Raw genomic sequence first — 21,571 nt, 5'->3', positions numbered from 1 at the left:
ATAACACGTAGCCCAGCCTATTCCCAGATGGTTTTGATTTGTCCCAGTAAGTCTCTATATTTTGATAGTTTTTTTGGAGTTAGGAGTATTCACTATAGACAGTAGCCTTATGTTCTTACTGATCAATAGTGTGTCTGTGCAATTATGAGCAAAGTTTCCACTTACCATCATGCTCTATTTCCATTACAGTTTATTGGTTAAATTCTCCACTGTATTTTGAGGTAGGTATTTACTTTCTGTTAGTCTATGAAATATAGCAAGCTTCTGTATAATTCCAGTCAATTGACTGTGTCTCCTAGGATATTGAGTAGGTGCTAAACTTTTGCAGCCTGCAGTAATCTTGGCATAGTTTCTTCTGTGCATAATATGCTGAGGTATAATATGTCTCCAATGATAAGTCCAGGTTCCTTAAAGATAACTTTTTCTGTAACCTCGAGTGGTCAAGACCTCTTCCTGAATCACTACCGTAAACCTCTCTGCAAGCAAATCTGCATGACAGCCATTTGTTACTGGTTGTTAATTGATTTAATGTGGACACCACCCATGAAGGGTGGGCAATTCTCCTCCTGGATCTCAACTATTTCATAGGCTCCCTCTGGGGTAAATGCCTTTCAGTTAAATTCAACAAATCCAATAGTGTGTGGGGTTGGCCCCATGTGGCTCAGTGGATAGAGTGCTGGGCCTGGGTCAGGAAGACTCATCTTCTGGTTTTCAAATGTGGCCTCAGGCACTCACTAACTGTGTGACCCTGGGAACTCACTTAATCTTGTTTGTCTCAGTTTCCTCCTCTGTAAAATGAACTGGAGAAGGAAATGGCAAACCACCCCAGATCTTTGCCAAGAAAACCCTAAATGGGGTTATGAAGAGCTGGAAATGACTGAAACAACTGAACAACAACAAAAATAGTGTCTTTTACTGTTTTGTTTTTGTTTTTTTGAGGAGGGAAGGTAGGGCAATTGGGTTAAGTGACTTGCCCAAGGTCACACAGCTAGTGTGTGTGTGTGTGTGTGTGTGTGTGTGTGTGTGTGTGTGTGTTATGTGTCTGAGGCTGAATTGGAACTCAGGTCCTCCTGAGTCCAGGGCTGGTGCTCTATTCACTGTGCCACCTAGCCACCCCTTACTTTTTTTTTTAAACTGTTTTACTGTTGTTCTGTGAAGCTACATCTATTCATTCCCTAAGTGTCTCTTTAAATTTCTCACACATTTATCTTGAGCTCTGAGAGCATCTATCAGTTTCTCTACCGCCTTTTTCACAAAGAAGTGTTCTTCTTTTTATAGTTGCCTTGGAGTGGTGGCCTTGGCTTTTATTAATATTATGTGGGGTGCTTCTTAAATTTGTTGTCCATTTATTATTATTACTACAATATCACAAAATTTAGAAAAGGAAAGGATTTGAAGAGTCACTCAGTCTCCTTTCATTAGGGACGAGGAAACTGAGGCCCACAAGAGGAACATCTAAGGTCACGTAGGCTGCTTTAAGTAGAGGAGCCAAGATCCAAACCCAGATTTCTGAAGCCAAATGTGATGCTCTTTCCCAGTGTCCCATGCTGCCCTGACTTAGTCACATCAATGATAACTGACATTATTATTAACAATAATTATTGTCAATGCCTCAAAGAAGGATTTTTGCATAATAAACAACTAGTATTAATACTATCATTAACATTATTGTTAATAATAAGTTATTTTATTATATGTAGAATCATATATATGTATTATATATACTATATAATCCTTCTTTGAGGTTTTCATTTGCTTAGTTTATATGTAGGAAAATAAGTAACTCTTTGGTTTTTATGATAAGAAAAGGACCACAGACCCTCCCAGAAAATTAAAAGGCTTCCCAGGACAAAGAATCCAGAGCAGTATCTCATTTTCTAGGCAATAGACACCAATTATGTGCCTGCTTTTCTCTTTCCTAAGGTCATGAAGATAAACAGACTCTCAGTGGGGCCTTGATGTATGTTATCTACTTACAGGTGAGGAGGCAGGGTATTACCTTGCCCACAAGGAATGAGTCCGAAGCCAGAGGAAGGGACTGGCTTCCAGGCCATACATCACAGTATCTCCATAGTCCACAAAGGGCTTTTGCATCCTGGAGGGAGATATAGATAGACATTAGCTGTCAGCCAGTTTAACCAGAGCCTGTAAGTGGGGGGTAAAAGAGCTAGGACTCTTGGAGCTAGGAAGGCCCTCAAGACTTCATCCAGCCCAACTCTGATTCAAGCAGGAATTGTTTCTAGAGTATCCGTGGCAAAAACAACATCCAAACTCAACTGGAAATTTTCCAAAGATGAGGAAGAACTTGGTAGAAAGCATAGGGTGCTGGAAATCCTGAGTTTGAATCCTGCTTTGGATACTTACTAGGTGTGTGCCTCTAGAGAAGTTCCTCAACTTCCACCTGATGGTCTTTCAGGTAAGTGAACACATTTATCATGGCTCCCTTCCATCCTATTTCTGTCTTCTCGTTTTCTTTCTTTTTTTTAGGATCTGCAAATACTTTCACATTAGACCTTCTTGTTTTCTTTAAGAGATTCCCACAGAGATCTCCCAGTTTCCAATCCTCTCTCTACTCTGATTACCTTTCTCTGGACAGCAGGGATATCCAGAACTGATCCTGATACCTGAGATGTGATCTTAAGAGGAGGGCAGAGCACAACTCAACTACCATCTCTCTCACATGAACAAGAGACTTCGATTCAGGCAGCTTGCAGATGTATTGTGTGGCTTGTCCTTCATTCTCCAAGAGGACCACAATATCAGGGAGATGAGGACAGTACAACTGAAGATGGCCCTGGATGCAATGGGATTCCTTGGCCTTTTTAAACTAAGGTCTCTTTTTAAGTTCTCACTCTGAGTGAGGCAATGACCATTCAGTGAATAGCCTCTTTAAGAAGTGAATCAAGGAATGACCCCTTTAATAAAAAAAAAATCAAACTGGAAGGGGAAAACCCTCAGGGTTGCCCTGTCATGGGATATCATGCCCTCACCGGAGGGTGTTCGGCCCAAGGGAAGGCAAAATTTTGATGGCCAAAACCTACCTAGTTAACTTGGAGTTTACTGGCTACATTTCTTACACAAAGACTATGCCTTAAACCCATTTCACTCTGGGTCTCACTGATTGGACAACAGTAGGTACCTGACCAAGCAAGGATGCATTGACTTGTTTGGCAATCCCACCACACTTTTTATTCATATTAAATTTGCAGTTACTAAGATCCCAAAGACTTTTTGTTTTCTCTCTCTCTCTCTCTCTTTTTTTTTTTGCTTTTTGGAGGGCAGTTGGGGTTAAGTGACTTGCCCAAAGTCACACGACTAGTAAGTGTGTCAAGTGTTTGAGGCTGCATTTGAACTCAGGTCCTCCTGACTCCAGGGCCAGTGCTCTATTCACCTAGCTGCCTCCCAAGAACTTTTTCCAGATGAATCATTATCTGGCCACATCTCTTATATTATATAGTTGTAGAGCTGATTTTGGTCGTGTGTTTACTTTTATCCTTGTTAAATTTCATCTTATTAGATTTAGCCCATTATTTTTGTCTGTTGAGATCTTTTTGGATTTTGATTCTGTCATGGTGGCTCAGTGAATTGAGTGCTGGACTTGGAGTTCTGACCTACCCTTAGGAAGACTTGCGTTCAAATCTAACCTCAAACACTAATGAGCTATGTGACCCTGGGCAAGTCACTTAACCTCTGCCTCAGTTTTCCCATCTGAAAAATAGGGATAATAACAACACCTATCTACCAGGGTTGTTACAAGGAACAAATGAGATTTGTAAAGAGCTTTGTAAATCTTTAAGTGCTATATAAATTCCATGATTATTATTGTTATTGCTGTTATAACTGTCATCTGCAAATCTACTAAGTATGACTCTTATGCCTTTGTCCAAGTCACTGCTAAATTGTCGAACAGAATGGGGCTGAGAATAGAATGGGGCCCTCTCTGAATGAACAAAGATGAGAAAGGAAAGGTACACTATGACAGGCAGAGGAAGGTTATCTATGGGGAGAACAGAAGGGTCAGAATTGAAGAGACAAAAATTAGCCTTGGCCTGGGCTAAATTCTTCTGGGCTAAATCTTTGCCTTACTGGATAAAGGAACCAGGTGAAATGAATAAAAAGAGAAATGCAAGTCCCCCTACCAAGTTCTTCACCAAATACAGGATAAAATTGATCATTTAAATGACAAGAAATTGCAAGTCTTTTTCAGGAACAAAATCATCACCCATAAGATAAGAAGGGAAACTGCTGATTGTGAAAAAATTAACATAAAAGTAGAGGGTTGCTTATCTAAGATGTATGGGGAATTAATACACCTGTATAGGACCAAGAGTCATCCTTCAATGCATGAGGGACCAAAGGTTATGAATAAATAGTTCTTAAGGGAAGTGGAAACTACTAAGAATGATATGGAAGATTGCTGCAAATCACTAATAAGAGAAATACAAATTAAAACAGCTCTGGAGTTTTACCCCACATACAGCGAATTAGCAAAAACGACAAAAAGTGGGAATAGTAAATGTTAGAAGGGCAGTGGAAAGCAAGGCACACTCATGTACTTGGTGAAGATGGGAATTGGTACAGACACTCTTTTTTTTTTTTTTTTAAAGCAATAGGGGTTAAGTAACTTGCTCAAGGTTACACGGCCAGTTATTTCTGGGTGTGGTGCTGAGTATCTGAGCCTGGATTTTGATCCAGGTCATCCCGACACTGGAGCCGGTGCTCTTACTTGCTGAGCCACCTGGCCGCCCCTGGTACAGACACTCTTGAAAGACATTTGGAATTTGTTTTAAAATGACTAAAAATGTCCATACCCTTTAACTCAAACCCTTTGCTAAGCGTATACCTCAGAAAAGTTGAAGGCAGAAAGGTCCTATACATACATCAAAATATTCATAGCGGCACCTTTTTTTTTGCATGGTTGTAAAGAACCAAAATCAAAATAAATTCCTTTAGATTGAAGAAGGTAATGGAATATTAATACACCAAAAGAAATAATGAATATATAGGATTTAATGAAGCATGAGTAACCTTTGAGGGAACAACTTCAGGGAAATAGTGGGGCTAGATGAAGTCTGAGAAGTGAGTGGGTAGAGCCAAAAAGTGTAGATAACTCTTCCTGGAGTTTGATAGCAGAAGGAAGTAGATGCACAGAATGATAGCTTGAGGTGTTGGCAGGCTGAAGTAAAGTATTTTTGTCTTTTTCTGTTCTTTTTTAACTTTCTTTTTAAGAATGAGGCAGTATGGTACCGTGAAAAGAATAATGGCTCTGGCATCAGAGATTTGGGGTGTCCTCTATACTTACTACTTCTGTGAACCTGGGCAAATCATTTAATCTCCCTGGGCTTCACTCTCCTCATTTATAAAGGGTTTGGATTAGGTGGTCTCTAAGGTTCCTTACAGTTACAGATTTATGATCTAGGGCTATATGAGCCTGGATACATCTGTAGCCAATAGCAAAAGACTTTTTACATAGAAATTAACTAAAGATTAGAAAGGTTGAGATAATAACTTATGGGACAAGCAGCAGGAGGAGATGAAATCAAGATCAAGAATATAAATAGGGGCGGCTAGGTAGCGCAGTGAATAGAGCATCGGCCCTGGAGGACCTGAGTTCAAATCTGGCCTCAGACACTTAACACTTATTAGCCATGTGACCTTGGGCAAGTCACTTAACCCCAATTGCCCTTCCTTCCCCCCTCCAAAAAAAGAAGCAAAAAAAAAGAATATAAATAAAAGGACTAGTCTCAACAAGTTGAAAAGAACTCCCTCTTCCTTGGGGAAAAAGGAAAGGTCAACTAAGGATGTAGAAGGCTTTAAGGTGTGAAGTAGGGAACAGGGGCACTAAGAGAGATGGCTTTTATTTTCTGAGTAAAGGAAGAAATGAGATCTTCTCTGGTGAAAGAGTTTTATGAGTGATATTGGGAGGAGAGAGGAGATAATTTGACTGAAGTGATCATGATAGAAACCCGACCATGCAAGAATAAATGTGCATCACTAGGGGCCCTGTTGAGACTATATAACATGAGTTAGTAATGAATGGAGTCAGCATGGTTTCATGACTCCTTTGAGTAGCATTCAGAAACATAAGAGTAGGAATGGGAAGGGCAGGTGGTAGGGGTGACACAGGGTTGAAGACGAGCAGGGTTTGTGTGATGGTAGGACAAAGGGAAAACATATTCAAAGGTGGAGTACAATGCACAGAAGTAGTAGTTAACTATTGGGTTAAAATTTTTAAAAGGAAAAAAATGTTCAAGAAAAAGGTAGACTGAACCTCATGTACTTATAAGATGAGTGAGCCCATTAGTCCTACTTGGGTAGTTGATCCTCAGGTTAGAACCCTGGGGTAGAAAACTTAAGGGTTGTTGGTGTCTTTGTCATGTCAGCGTGGTGTGTGGCCACCTGAAGATGCAAACCATAGTGATAACAAGTCACTGATATAATTAATTCTGTGACATGGAAGTCCCTTTCTATAAACCCAAGACCATCAGCAGGATGGTCTGTTTTGTATTCATATCTCCAGCACTTAATGTAATGCCTGGAACATAGTAGGCACGTAATAAATGTTTATTTGATGATTATACTGCCCTGGTGGGACAACATCTGCAGCACTATGTTCATATCTGGGCCCTAGAATTTAAGGAGTCCAGGGGAGGTCAACCAGGATGTTGAAGGGTCTTGAGTCCATGTCATATTGGTTGAAGGACTGGGGATGGTTAGATTGGAGGAAAGACTGTGAGGGGGGTTATGACATCATTCTTAAAGTATTAAGAGGATCGTCACATGGAAAAGGTATTAAATTTATTCTGTTTGGTCCCAGAGGGAAGAACCAGAAATAGTAGATTATGAATATGAAAATCTAGGCTTGACATAAGGAAAAAATTCCTAACAATTACAACTTGTACTAGAGTGTAATGGGTTGCCACAGAAGGTTGTGGGTTCCCCTGAATAAGAGGTCTTTAAGCCAAGGTTGAACGGCTACTTGTTAGGTATTAGATAGAGGGGATGGGTTGGACTAGATGGCCATCAACATTCCTGCCCATTCTCAAATTCTCATTTTCTGAGTTTGAAAAGAAAAATCTAGAGGATGGCAGGGGACTCCTTAATGATAGAACAGAGACTCCAGAGGGTATAAAAGAAAGAAAGTGCAGAGGAGGACAGGGATCAGGCAGGACTAGAGCTGACCTGAGTTAGACTGGGGTTTGGGTTGACCATGGCAAAAGGGGAAGGTCATTTTTGTTTTGGTAGACCTTCACGCTGAAACGCAGAGATTAAGGGAGGAGTCAGAAGTTTGTCAGGTTTAGGAGAGAAGAAATAGTAGCAGCTCCAGGTATCTACATTCCTGAATCCTATGATGAAAGGGGGAGAGTCCGTATGGGACAGATGTAACAGAAACAAAAGCATATTCTTTCTCCAAATTGGAAACCTAGGAATGTGAGTGACTGGAAGTTTGAGCAGGGTATCTAGGTCAGTACGATGGGCTGGATTTGAACTTGGGGTCCTTATAACCATGTAGGAAGAGAGGGAGCAGCCACAGGAGCCTCTGTAGATGGTAATGGACCTTTGATCCCAGATTGCACATAGGGGAACACATAAAGGTGTGCTAGCCAAACCAGACAATTCTTTGTCCCTTTAACATTTTCTGCCTTTGTTACTTCCCTCATGGTGTTCTTTATGTTGAGAATGTCCTTCCTCCCCTTCTTTGCCTATTGAGTTCCTACCCATCCTTTAAAAAAAGTTCTACTCAAATACTGCCTCCTATGCCCTTCCTGATCTCCCTTCCCCCTTGGATCTCACAAAACACTGTTTTATCTCACAAGTTTACTTATCATGTGATAAGATTTATCATAATTATCTGTGTTTGTTTTCTATCCTCGTACTATAAGTTCTAGAAAAGCAGGGATATTGACATTTAAATCTTGTACTTCCTCTAGCGTATAACACAGTGACTACATGCAATCAATCAACTCATAGTCACTCTTCTAGGTGCCAGAGGGACAAAAACAAAAAAAGGAAACAGTCCCTGCCCTCAAGGAGCTTCCATTCTATCAGGCACAGCATGCACATAAATAAGTGAATACAAAATCAATGAAGGCAAAATTATTTTGAGGGGAGGACACTAGAACCTGGGGGGGAGGGGCAGTCAGGAAAGACTTCTTATAGAGAGTGTCAAGATGGGCAGAGTTTTGAAGGAAGCATGGAATTTTGAGAGGGGGAGGTGAGGTGGGACTACACAAATGTTTCTTAAATGAATGAATGAAGGTGTTAAGGCAAGAAAGATTCCAGAGATTGGCCAGTTTTGAAGTGAGGGCTTTTATAACTTATGAGAGATACCTGCTTGAATAGAGCAAAAATTAGCTATATATGAGTACCAAGGTCATAAGAAGCAGTGTCTTGCAAAAGGAAAGCACTGAATATAAAGTCAGAAAACTTGGACTGGATTCCCAGTTCTACCTCTTACAAGCCAGGTAAACTATGGGAAAATCACTCCACCTTTCCCAAGTCTCTATTTCTTCATCTCTAAAATGGGGATAATAATATTTGCATTACCTACTTTAAAAGATTGTTGTGAGAAGAGTACTTTGCAAGCTGTAAAATTGTTGAAGAGCTGTCAGCTGATGCTAATATTATGATTATTTTGATCTAGTCCTCCTACTCTATCCCTTTAAAAAAAATAGGCCAAACAATTCACAGGAAGGAAGCCAACTGTCCAACAGTGTGACTGCCCTGGAAAGCAGTCGAATGCAAGGAATGGTGTCAGCAGCAGCATCATTATTCATGATAGTAAAAATAGTTCTAATTGTCATCAAAGAATGATTTTGTTGTCTAATGATAATGTGGTGACATAACAAATTGTGTAAAGGAGATACATGAGGATAAAATAATTATATTCTGGGCAAGAGTATGTATGCCCACATCTGTTAAAACCAGTTTTGAAAGCCGTAAGAGAATAATGAGTAAAAGACAAGTATGATCAGGATTTTATAGATAAATTAGAGATGGACAGATAGATGGATTAGCTAACTAGCTAGAATTATTTAATCTATTTTTCATGAATACATCAATTGATAAGTAAATTTTTTCATTGGGTTCTTACCACCTTCACCTATACTAATGTCATTAAAAGATCCTATTTTTTGACTAATGAACTTCAGGAAGGTCAAGTGAATGACTCTGGTCATAGAGCTAATAAGTGCAAGTAGTAAGATTCAAAACCAGGTATTTCTTATTTCAAGTCCACAGTACCATACTGCTTCTCTAGAAAGGAGTTATGTGACTCAATGGAGAGTGTGCTGGACTTGGAATCAGGAATGTCTAAATTCAAATCTCATCTCATACACTTACTAATTGTGTGACTCTGGGAAAATAATCAATCTCTATCTGCCTCAGTTTCCTTAACTGTAAAATGGGGATAATAATCCCAGGGTTGTGAAGCTCAAATAAGATAATATATCTGACAAGGGCTTAACACAGAGTCTGGCACATAGTAGGTGCTTAATGAATCCTTCTTTCTTTCCTTACTTCCTCCTCCTCTAAAGGAAACTCATTTTGGGAGTCAAGATGGCAGAGTAGAAGCAGGACCTCCCACTGCTCTGGCTTCCACCTTCCCCAATTCATGTAAAAGAGGACTCTGAACAAACTTTGGAGCTACAGAACCCACAAAATGACACAGAGAAGCTAAGCTCCCTCTGAGGACAGCCCGGCACATTGGCAGGAATTGGCTAGCGCAGCGTTCTGGGAGCCAACCCCAGGCCCCGGAGAGCCGGAGGTTTTAGCCCCAGGGCAGGCCTGACCAGCCGCTGGCTGGAGGGACTCCAGATCACCCGCAGCTGTGCCGATCCAGAATTATCAACACATAGATGCTAAGGACAAAGTGAGAGGTCAGTGCAGTGTGGACTTTGGGACCCAGTAGTTGGGAGTGCGTGGCTTTTGCTGCCAGGGTGAGAAGCCGCTGAGGAGCCATGGCTGTGGAGCCTATGCCATGTGGCAGCTTCAGCTCCTGGCCTGCAGAGTTTAGGGAGACCAAGCACCAGTCTGAGGGGTAATCGCTCTTGCTTTAACCTTCTTGATCTGGATTGCAGTCTAGGGTGGAGATCCTGGGGTGTGTGTCCAGCTTGCCAGAGCATGTGGAGATCTCAGAGAGGGCACCCATCTAATACCTCCGACAGCTGAGAAAACCCCATTGTTTGGGATGAAAGCTCCCCTGTCTGGTGGCAGAGTCCTACTGTGGCAAAAAGCCTACGGGCCAAGTGACTGAGGGACGACATGACCAGAAACAAAGCAGACAGAAGATTCCAACATTAGACTCTTATTTTTGGGACAAAAAGGAGTAAAGCACAGAACAGGAGGAAGACAGTGAAGTCAGAACTCCTGCACCAAAAGCTTCAAAGGAAAATACCAGCTGGTTACAGGCCATAGAGGACCTTAAGAAGCAGATAAGAGAAGTGGAGGAAAAATTGGGAAAAGAAATAAGAATGATGGAAGAAAATTATGAAATGAGAGTCAACAGCCTGACTGAGGAAAATAACACCTTAAAAAATAGACTAACTCAAATGGCAAAAGAGGCTCAAAAAGGCAATGAGGAGAAGAATGCCTTAGCCAGATGGAAAAAGAATCTCAAAAGCTCACTGAGGAGAATCATTGCTTCAGAACTGGATTGGAGCAAATGGAAGCTAATGACTTTATGAGAAAGCAAGATGCTGTTAAACAGATCCAAACAAATGAAAGAATAGAAGACAATGTGAAATATCTCATGGGAAAAACCACTGACCTGGAAAATAGATCCAGGAGAGACAATTTAAAAATTATTGGACTATCTGAAAGCCATGATCAATGAAAGAACCTAGAAATCATCCTCCAAGAAATTCTCAAGGAAAACTGCCCTGATGTTTTAGAACCAGAGGGCAAAATAGAGGTTGAAAGAATCCACCGATCACCTCCTGAAAAAGATCCCCAAAAGAAAACTCCTAGGAATATTATAGCCAGGTTATGAAATTCCCAGATCAAGGAGAGAATTTTACAAGTAGCCAGAAAGAAACAATTTGAGTATTGTGGAAACACAATCAGGATAACCCAGGATGTGGCAGCTTCTATGCTGAGGGATCGAAGGGCTTGGAATATGATATTCCGGAGGTCAAAGGAGCTAGGATTAAAACCAAGAATCACCTACCCAGCAAAACTGAGTATCATGTTTCAGGGGGAAATATGGTCATTCAGTGGAACAGAGGACTTTCAAGCATTCTTGATGAAAAAAAACAGAGTTGAATAGAAAATTTGACATTCAGATACAAGAAGCAAGAGAAGCATGAAAAGGTAAACAGGGAAAAGAAATCATAAGGAACTTATCAAAGTTGAACTATTAACATTCCTACATGGAAAAACAATAATTGTAACTGATGAAACTTTTCTCAGTATGAAAATAGTTAAAGGGAATATAAATATAAAAAATATATATGTCCATATACAGGTGTACGAATACATATATATGAACGTGTGTATATATGTTTACAGGTGTACATAGATAGAGGGCACAGGACCAATTTAATAGGAAGGGATAATACTTAAAAGGTGAAATTAAGAGGTGAGAGAGGAATATAATGAGAGGAGATGGGGAGAGACAGAATGGGGTAAACTATTTTACCCCATTACATAGAAGTTGTATGTAAGGAAGGGGAAGAGGGAGGGGAAGAATAGGAAGGCAAAAAAAACTTTATTCTCATTGAATTTGGCTTGGGGAGGGAATGACATACACACTAAATAGGGTATCTCACCCTACAGGACAGTAGGGGGGAAGGGGATGAGAGGGGGGATGATGGAAGGGAGGGCAGGCTGGGGGGCAGGGAAGTTGAAAGCACCCACTTTTGAAAAGGTGTGGGATCAAAGTAGAGAACAGAACAAGTCGGAGGTGGGATTTGAGGGAGGGAAATATAGTGAGTCTTTTACAATATATCTACTATGTTAATGTTTTGCATTAGCTACACGTGTACAACCTTACAACATATATTGAATTGCTTATCTTCCCAGTAAGGGTAGGTGACAAGGGAGGAAGGGAATGAATCTGGAATTCAAAGTTTTAAAATCAAATGTTTAAAAATATGTATATATACTATTATTAATACTATTTTACATGTAATTGGGAAATAAGATATACAGGCACTAGGGCTTAGAGATCCACCATGCTGTACTGGAAAAGTTGAAGGGGTTATGGGAGAAGATATGGGAGAGAGCAGATTGGAGGAGGGGATATCCTGTGGGACTGCTATTTTGGGGCGGCGGGTAGGGGGGAAATGGGGAGAAAATTGGTAACTCAAAATCTGGCGGAAATGAATGATGTAAAATCAGAAGTAAATAAAGCATTTAAAAAATGAAAAAAAAATAAAGGAAACTCATTTTTGCCATTGATAGGGTGAGGTGATGCAATGGATAGAGCACTGGGCCTGGAGTCAGGAAGTTGTTTAATCATTTCAGTCATGTCTGACTCTTTGTGATCTGATCTTTGGGTTTTCTTGGCAAAGATACTGGAGTGGTTTGCTATTTCCTTCTCCAGCTCATTTTACAGGTGAGGAAACTGAGGCAAACAGGTTTAGCTGCCTTGCCCAGGGTCACACAACTAGTAAGTGCCTGAGGCCAGATTTGAACTCAGGCAGATGAGTCTTCTTGACTCCAGTCCAGTTGCTATATCCTCTGTGCCACCTAACTACTCAGAGTCAGGAAGACCTGAGTTCAAATGTAACTGAAGACAGTGACAACAAAATTTCCAAAATCTCTCTCTCTCCCTCTCCTTCTTCCCCACCTCTGCTCTCCAATGAAATAAATTCATTTATATGTTTCCCATATTCACCATCAATTAAGCAAAAAAGTTGACTTCATATTTTAGTCTGTCTCATCATACAAGTAGGCAGAATAGGTGATTGTCTGTGTAGCGTGGTTTTAGAATGTGCTTCAAAGGTCTTCTCTTGGCACAACTTTCTGAGAAAGGTAGTGGATAAATTATTCTACCCACTTTATAGATGGGGAAAGCAAAACTCAGGTTAAATGAGCTAATAACTGGCAGAACTAAGACTTGAACTTTGGCTCCAGACCTGGTGTTCTTTTTATTACATATGTTAGAAATGTGCTTAGTCTAGGAATAAACAATACTTGTGGGAGAGCCAGGAAGGTTTTCATTATCTTTATTTTACATTTATTCTTTCCTGAGTAAATGGGTAGCCTCTTCAAAAGACTACAGAGAATCAGACAAATGCAAGCCCTTTTATGATGCTTCCATTTGAATTTCCTGCCCAAAACTGGGGGTTCCAGCTCTTCTGGGTTACAATCTTTCTCACCTTCTGATCTAGACTACATATCTACTCCTTAGTATGTTTCCTCCTCCCAAAAATGATCTTCATGCATCCCATGATTGGATAATTAGCCTCTAATTCTATGCAGGGTGTGTCAGCTACTAGGTGTGAGGCTAGTGTTAATGAAAAGTCGGTGACTATCCTTTGACTCTAATTGGTTGGAGCCAGCTTAGCCCAGGACCTTTCCAAGGGTACACTTACAGATTTCTTCCAGCTATATGATTGGACAGGGTTGCTCTGCCCTTCTTCGCCTCATCCTGATTTATACTTTCCTTATGTCCTGTGCAACATCTGTTTTTGGAACATCGATTGTCCTTATAGAATCTGTAGAAACCAAACTGCTAGCATTTCTCACACATGGAATATTTGAAAGACTCTTCTGTGGACTATGGAGAGAACATTTCTGCTTGGCTGAAGAGCAGAGAGAGCATCAAGAAGAGGTAGTTATTGCTGCTTATAGTAAGGAGGACCATCGCTGCCCACTAATGGAAAAAGACTGCTTGGGAGATGACTTGCTATTTCTGGTTGTGTTAGGATGGGTGACTGCCAGGGATGTAGTAGAGAAGATTGCTGCTTTTAGTAGGGCTTGGACTAGATGACTTCTGTGGCCTTTTCTAGATCAACCAAGATTCAACCAGTATTTATTAAACATGTATTATGTGCAAGTCACTGAGGATACAAATGCAAAGAATGAAACATTCCCTGCACATATTGCACTTAAATTCTAATGAGTGAGGGAGACAAGCACATGCAAAAATATCAGTAGCATAAAATATAAAGGTAATAAATTATACACATGAATACAAGGTACTTCAATATCAAGATACAAAGAAATTTGAGAGGGAGAATACCAGCAATTGCAGGGACCAAGAAAGGCTTCACGTGGAAGATGATGGGGCTCTTAAAGGAAGAGAGGGGCTCTGAGAAAAAGGTAAGGAAGGAGCGCATTCGCAAATAGCAAAGGCAAGGAGGATGGCCAGAGCAAAGGCACTGAGATGGAATGAGGAATGCCATGAGCAATAGCTCATGGAGAGAAATAGCCAGGAGGAGAGAAGGTAGTCAAAAGTGTCCCAGATAGCTGATAGGTCAAAAAAAAAAAAAGATCAGGACTGAGAAAATACCATTAGTTTTGGCTGTTGAGAGATCACTGGTCGTGTTGAAGTGAGTAATTTCAGTTGAGTGATAAGGCTGGAAACCAGATTTAAAGAGCTGAAGAGCAAGAAGAGAAGAGGAGGCATCAAGAATGGACAACTTTTTAAAGGAGTTTGATTCTAATGGAAAGTAAATCAGACTAATTAGTTCTATGACCTTTGGAAAAGTCACTTGACCTCTCTAGATCCTCAGTTCTCTCATCTGGCAAGTGGGAATAATGATTCTTTGCCCAGTCAACCTCATGTGGATCATAGGCGATAATATTATGTGCAAGCTTATTAAAAGGAATAAAGCACTATCCAAAAATACCTCATCATTTTTCAGTATACTATGCATTGTACAGAAAATAAATTAGATTTCTCTGCCCAGTGGTATCAAATCAATTTAGACAGATTGGTATTCAAAGGGAAATGTTTAGAAGGCACTTAGGAGAATGCAGTGTGATATTGACTCCAGTTTTCTTGAGGGAGAGTTTTCCATTGGTAGGATTATACATACAAGTAAATACAGACTAAATGAATAGTCATTTTAATAAGGTCAATCAGTTAATGATAAGTGAATCCAGGGAGAAAACCATTCATTTACTCATAGTTAGTTTGTAGTTCAACAAAGCTAACCAACACATTGAAAAAGTCTGACATTATTTGCAACATTCCAAATCCATAGCCAACCCCGCCCCACCCCCTCACCTCAGCAAAGAAAGCAGGTAAGGGAGGTGGCTTCTCACAGTCTCCCCTTTGGAACTATTCTTGATCAACTGGAATTTCACAAGCTTCAGTTTCTATTGTTTTGCTGTTTTATTTACATTGCTGTAGCCATCATATAAATTGTTTTTCTGGTTCTGCCTACCTCACATTGCATCAGTTCATGAACTCATTTCCATGCTACCCTGTATTCACCAGTCATTTCTTCTAGCAAAGAACTATTACACAACATTGATATATTATGACTTGCTAAACCACTTGCCAATCAATGGGCATTTACTATACCTCCAATTATTTGCTATTACAAAAAGTGCTGCTGTAGCTTTTTTGATTTAGATGAAACTCTTCTTTTTTTTTTTTTGGTGGGGTAAGGGCAGGGCAGTTGGGGTTAATGACTTGCCTGAGGTCACATGGCTAGTATGTGTTAAGTGTCTGGGGCAGATTGGAACTCAGGCTCTCCTGACTCCAGGGCTGGTGCTCTATTCACTGCACCACCTAGCCTCCCCAAACTCTTCTTTTTTTTTTTATCACTATCCCTCTTAGATTACATGTCTAGCGATCTCTCTGTCAAAGGTTATGGACAGTTTAGTCACTTTTTTTTAAACCAGATCTAACATCCTTTGGACCTGTGTCTTTTTACTCTTTCTTTCATATAAGAGCAGGGATAAGCAGGGCTCACCTGTGGCAGAAGTGGTGACCACACTTTACCAGGATGCCCATACAGTGTATAATCATGACACCTAGCACCAGCAAACTGATGGGACCCACCTAGGAGAAAAGGATGGGGAGAGGAAAGAGAGATTTCATTGTCAAATTATCAAAATCCAGCTATGGCTGTCGAGGAACAAACTCTTAGAATATAGCCCAGGGGAAGGTGACATGGCAATGAAGGGGCAGGAAAGATAGAAAATGCTCTGAATTAATTATCTCATCTATCTTTCCCCTCAGATCCTCCTTCTTCCCAACTATTCTATCCCTGTCAATGGTACCACCCCCCACCCCCTCTCCCAGACTCACAATGTGGGTGTCCTCATTGACTCCTCACTCACTTTCACTCTCCACCCCTCTATCTAATCAGTGGTCAAGTTTTGCCATTTCGACCTTTGTAGCATCTCTCAGATATGCCTCCTCTCTTCTGAACCCCCCAGTGCCAGGCCCTCATCATCTTACACCTAAATTTTTGTAATAACTTTCTGCTTAATCTCCTTACCCCTATTCTCTCCTAACTCCAATCCATCCTTCACTCACCTATCAAATTAATCTTCCTAAAACCCAAGTCTTGCCATATCATTCCCCTCTTCAATAAATTCCAGTGGCTCCCAGTTACCTCCAGGATTAAATATAGCATCCTCTATTTGGCATTTAAAGCCCCAAACCTGGCTCTCTCCTACCTTACTCCCTCTGCTATTTTGTGATCCAGTGACAGTGACCTCCTTTTTTCTTGTTCCTCAAACCCAACAAGCCTTCTCCCATCTCTGTCTTTTCAGTGGCTGTCCTCCATGTCTGAAGTCTTCTCCCTCTTCATCTTCACCTCCTAGCTTCTTTGGCTTCCTCAAAATTTCAGCTAAGTTTCACCTTCTGGAAGGATCCTTTCCAAATACTCCTTAATCTTAGTGTCTTCTCTCTGAGTACCTCCAATTTATCATGTGTGTGTGTGTGTGTGTTTGTTATGTATGTATATGCACACATATATGTATATGTATATATTATACATAAGTACATAGGCTAAATTGGAGGATATATGTACATATGCATATATATATGTAGTTTGTACATAGTTGTTTGGTTCTATTCTCTCCCATTAGCCTGTGAGCTCTTCCAAGTGTGAACTGTTTTTTTGTTTTTTTTTTTACCTTTCTTTGTAGCTTTAGCATTTGGCACAGGGCTAGGAACACAGTAGTTGCTTAATAAGTGATAGTTGACTGAATTTTCATAAATTCTTAATCCTATCTCATGTCCTAAAAATGATGACAAGTCTGGCAACCAAGGGAAGTCATTTCAAATAAGAGAAAAGGAGAGCAATCTGTCCTAACAATTCCCATCCTGGTTAGTCAGTGGTAGATTGCCTAGGAGGGTGTGCACAAACTCCTTTGGCCATTGGGCTTCTGCATGTTTGAAAGCTCAATGTATGAGACTGAAAAACTACTAGAGGCAGCTCAGTGTGGTGAAAAATACACTTGTATTGAAGTGGCCCCAATACTAATTTGACAGATAAGTTTCGTGAGTCACTTAATTGAATGTTTCCCAAACCAAAACCACACCACTGCTAAAATTATAGAGATACATCTCTCTCTCTCTCTCTCTCTCTCTCTCTCTCTCTCTCTCACACACACACACACACACACATGAGCTCAACCTTTGATTTTACTGGCAAATGGAACCTCCTGAGTAAGCAAACTCTCTCTGTTAAAGCAGGTCAGCACCTGCACTCATACTTAAGAGTCTTATGCAGTTACCTAAAGCACTGAGAAATTGTGACAAATTAAGAAATTCAGTAAAGGTCCAGTGGTCACAAAGCAGTAAATCACAATTCAGAAAATCTGTGATTTCATCAGTTTGGATACTTCCAACAACTGTGACCTTTTCAAGGCTCAGTGGACAATTCCTTAAGAATTTCTGTGGTCAAGGGCAGCTAAGCGGCACAGTGAATAGAGCACTGGCCCTGGAATCAGGAGGACCTGAGTTCAAATCCAGCTTCAGACACTTAACACAAAAACTAGCCGTGTGACCTTGGGCAAGTCACTTCACCCCAATTGCCCTCCAAAAAAGAGAAAAAATAAAGGGACTTCAAAGTTAGGGGGCAACTAGGTGGTGCAGTGAGTAAAGCTCCAGTCCCCAGTTCAGGAGGACCCAAGTTCAGTTCTGGCCTCAGACACTTAACACCCACACAAAAAAACTAGCCGTGTAACCTTGGGCAAGTTACTTAACCCCAACTGCTCTCCAAAAAAAGCAAAAAGAAGAATTTCTGTGGTCAAAAATAGTCATCATCCAGTGAATAAATGTATTTATTATAGAGGCAGTATGACATAGTGAATACCAGCCATAGAGTCAGAAGACCTGAATTCGAATCCTGCTTCTGACTCATACTGACTGTATGACTCTGGACAAGTCACCTAAACTCTCAGAGTGCCAAGCAACTCTTCAGGATATAATTGGCACTTGCAGAGCAGGCACCAATCTACATTGGTAGAAGTTTCCTCACTGGAAATTCCCTATACTAATGGGACTAATTTTTTGAAAACCTCTAATAAACAGTAAAAGGAATTTAAATTTCTTTTCTTCTTTTTTTTTTTTGGTTTTTTGGAGGGCAATTGGGGTTAAGTGACTTGCCCAGGGTCACATGGCTAGTTTTTGTGTTAAGTGTCTGAGTCCGGATTTGAACTCAGGTCTTCCTGACTCAAGGGCCGGTGCTCTATTCACTGTGCCACTTAGCTGCCGAATTTATTTCTTTATTATCGAAACAAAAGACATCATTAAAATGTATATTTAGAGATCAATATGTCTTATGTTTCCCCCCTAAATTCCTGCTCTGGTGCCTTATCATGACTTTGAGGCGATCTTAGGTTCTCAAAGGCCAGGTCACAGGAATGTAAACTCTGGAGGATTATACCAGGGCTTTGAATATGGACCCAGGGATGGGCTATGTTGTCCAGAGAGTAGCCCATGTGTCATAGTCCAAAAACAAGACTAGCTAAACACAAAGTAGCTCATTATTCTAAGGCTGGCCACCGCATTTTTGATCATCATTATTATTTTTGGCTATAATAACTAATAAAGATCACTCTGTGAGAGGAGCTTCCTTCTTCCTATGTAGAATGTAAACTCTTTGAAGGCAGAGACTCCATGTTTTGAGTCCTAGCTCTTAGTATCGTACTTAGCATATAATATTGGGTTTTCTAGGCAAAGATATTGGAACAGTTTCCATTTCCTTCTCTGGCTCATTTTACAGATGAGGAACTGAGACAAATTAGGGTTAAGTGACTTGCCCACGGTGACACAGCTAGTAAGTGTTTGAGGCTCAATTTGAACTTAGGTCTTCCTGACTTGAGGCCCAGCCTGTCCACTGTAGCTACCTAGTTTCCCATTAGCACGTAATAGACAATAATACTTATTTGTTGAATTGAATTGAATAGGTATAGGGTATACCTACACCAATGAAATTATACATCCTTGAAATATTTGGGTATATTTCAGACCCATTTTAAATTTTAAAAACTGAATCAATTTTCTCCAAAATAGGGATAATTGCCCTTTGTCCACATGTATTTCCTGGAATTATGGTGAAAGTGCTTTTGAATTCTACAATGCTATAGAAAAGCAATTTTTCTTATTGCTATGTGCAAAGTAGCTCCAAGCTGGGGTGGGGTAACCTGAGAGTTCTCAAAATTATTTCACACTTGCAGGCAGAGTGATAGAACGGAAAAAGTCCTGACCTTGGAGTCCTGGCTTTGACACTGCCTCACTCTGTAATACTCAATGAGTCCCTTCAACTTTCTAAGTCTCAGCTCCCACCTTTGTAAAATGGGAATAATAGTATTGATATCATCACCCGGACAAAGTTTGCTGAGGACAAAATGAGGTGGTAGACACACAAGTGCTTTGTAAAAGGTGATATTTGCTTGAAAACATGAAGAATCTGTGGTTTCATCAGTGTGTGTACTTTTAGGAAGGAAGATCACAATCCTTTCATCTCTTAGTATCTTTAAGAGTTGCTGTGGCAGCCAAGGAAAATGATGAACTTCTCTAACTTAACTAAGTTGATCCTCCTCCGATTGACAAAGGCTCCTTACCCTGCCTGAATTCAAAGTGCTTCTTCCGGGCTGTAGGATATGCTGGGATTTATGTTCCACTTGGGATCTGAGAGCTCAGGATCATCTCCACACTGTAACGTGGCATTGGAAGAAGACACTGCTGGGGAGCTATAGGTATTCCCCTCGATTGTTGATTCTAATAAACAAAGTTGACCTGGCAAAACATACATTCCAATTTCTAAGTAATTTAATAGTATTTGAAAACCCTCTCGTTTCCTGCCAAATTGGTTTTCCAAGACATCCACTTACGATGATGCCTGCATACTTCATGGCCAGAGGCAGCCCCAGAAGACCTGTGCCAATGTTTGCTTTGAACAGATGGATCAAGGCCTGAAGTCCTCTGAGGAGGGAGGGAGAGAAACACAAGGGAGTGTTAGCGTGGAGGTGTATTCTGATCACTTACATAAAGCATCTGTAAAATGTAACAAGAGGTACCTGTCAGCTCTGACACCAAGGGGACAAACTAAAAGAACTCTTCTGGTGGCACTGGTGGGGTCTTTTAGCTCCAACAACCTCCCTTGGAAAATCTGGGGTCTATGCTAAATGACTGAGTTGAAAGTCTTAGAGACTTTTTCTCATAACTGCAGAACAGGCAGCCCCAAACTGGCCTGTGGTGGGGATACAGGGAGGTCAGTACTGAGAGTAAGAAGAGAACAGAAAGGAACCAAGAATGAGTTTCTCCCTTCAGCCTCCACCAGTCAAAATTCTATATATGAACCAATAAACATTTTTCCTCTTGGAATTACAAAGGGGAATCATAAAATATAGAAATATGAGAGACCTTAAAGATAGTTTAGTTCTATCACCTTCATTTTACAGATGAGGAAACTGAGGCTCAGAGACCACATATTCAAATCCACCTGCTCTCATATATAGCTTATATCAAATCGCTTACCATCTTTGGGAAGAGGGAAGGAAGCGAGGAAGGGAAAAAATTTGGAATTCAAAATTTTATGAAAAATGAATGGGAAAAGTTGTCTTTACATGTAATTGAATAAAAAGAAAACACTATTAAAAATCAATTCAAAAAGACTAAAACAACAACAAATCCAAGTGCTCTGACTCCAAGTCTGAGTGCTTCATTATACCACACTAATGAAATAAATAAAAGAATTTATTCAGTGAATTTTCACATTCTACATGCTGGGGATATAAATCCAAATCTAAGAAAGTCCCTGCCCTCAAGAAGCTTAATAGAAGAGGGAGACGCACCCTTTGGGTCTGTCAGTATGTGCTAGGCCCCATGCTAAGCAGCTGGGGCCACAGAGCCAAAAGACAGTCGCTAGTCTAATCAGGAGCTCACATATAAGTGGGTGTTTTATTTCCATGGAAGAGTGTTTCAGTTTATGAAATCACAGGGATAGTGAAGAAGCCACAGGGTAATCAGCTGACACACCATTTCCTAGAAGCAATGGTAGTACTGATTTAATTACCTAGAATAAATGGAAATAAGGAAGGGGGTTGAGGAGCATATGCACATGGTGACGCATCTGGGAAGCATTGTGGTCAAGGCTCTGGAACTGGACAAATATAATAGCCTGGCACCAGTTAGGGCCACATGACCCCA

At 40.5% G+C, this 21,571-nt stretch overlaps 1 protein-coding gene across 1 annotated transcript in view; it reads right to left on the bottom strand.

Annotated features, from left to right (window-relative positions):
• The window catches only part of LOC138172571 (proton-coupled amino acid transporter 1-like), a 52,189-nt gene extending 31,900 nt beyond the window's left edge, over positions 1-20,289 (bottom strand). The window contains exons 1-3 of the mRNA XM_069102291.1: positions 20,254-20,289; positions 15,873-15,961; positions 2,000-2,095 (exon numbers count right to left, since the gene is read on the bottom strand). Coding sequence (XP_068958392.1) covers positions 2,000-2,095; positions 15,873-15,961; positions 20,254-20,274 — 206 coding nt within the window. The 5' untranslated portion in view covers positions 20,275-20,289. The remainder of the gene's footprint in view (positions 1-1,999; positions 2,096-15,872; positions 15,962-20,253) is intronic.
• Between the last annotated feature and the right edge of the window lie 1,282 nt (positions 20,290-21,571).

Source organism: Petaurus breviceps, unplaced genomic scaffold (genome assembly GCF_028583685.1).
Source record: "Petaurus breviceps papuanus isolate PSGF00001 unplaced genomic scaffold, PetGlider_PUasm1.0 551, whole genome shotgun sequence".
Lineage (NCBI taxonomy): Eukaryota > Metazoa > Chordata > Mammalia > Diprotodontia > Petauridae > Petaurus > Petaurus breviceps.
The sequence above is the reverse complement of the archived record's forward strand: the minus strand, read 5'-3'. Positions and strand labels throughout refer to the sequence as shown.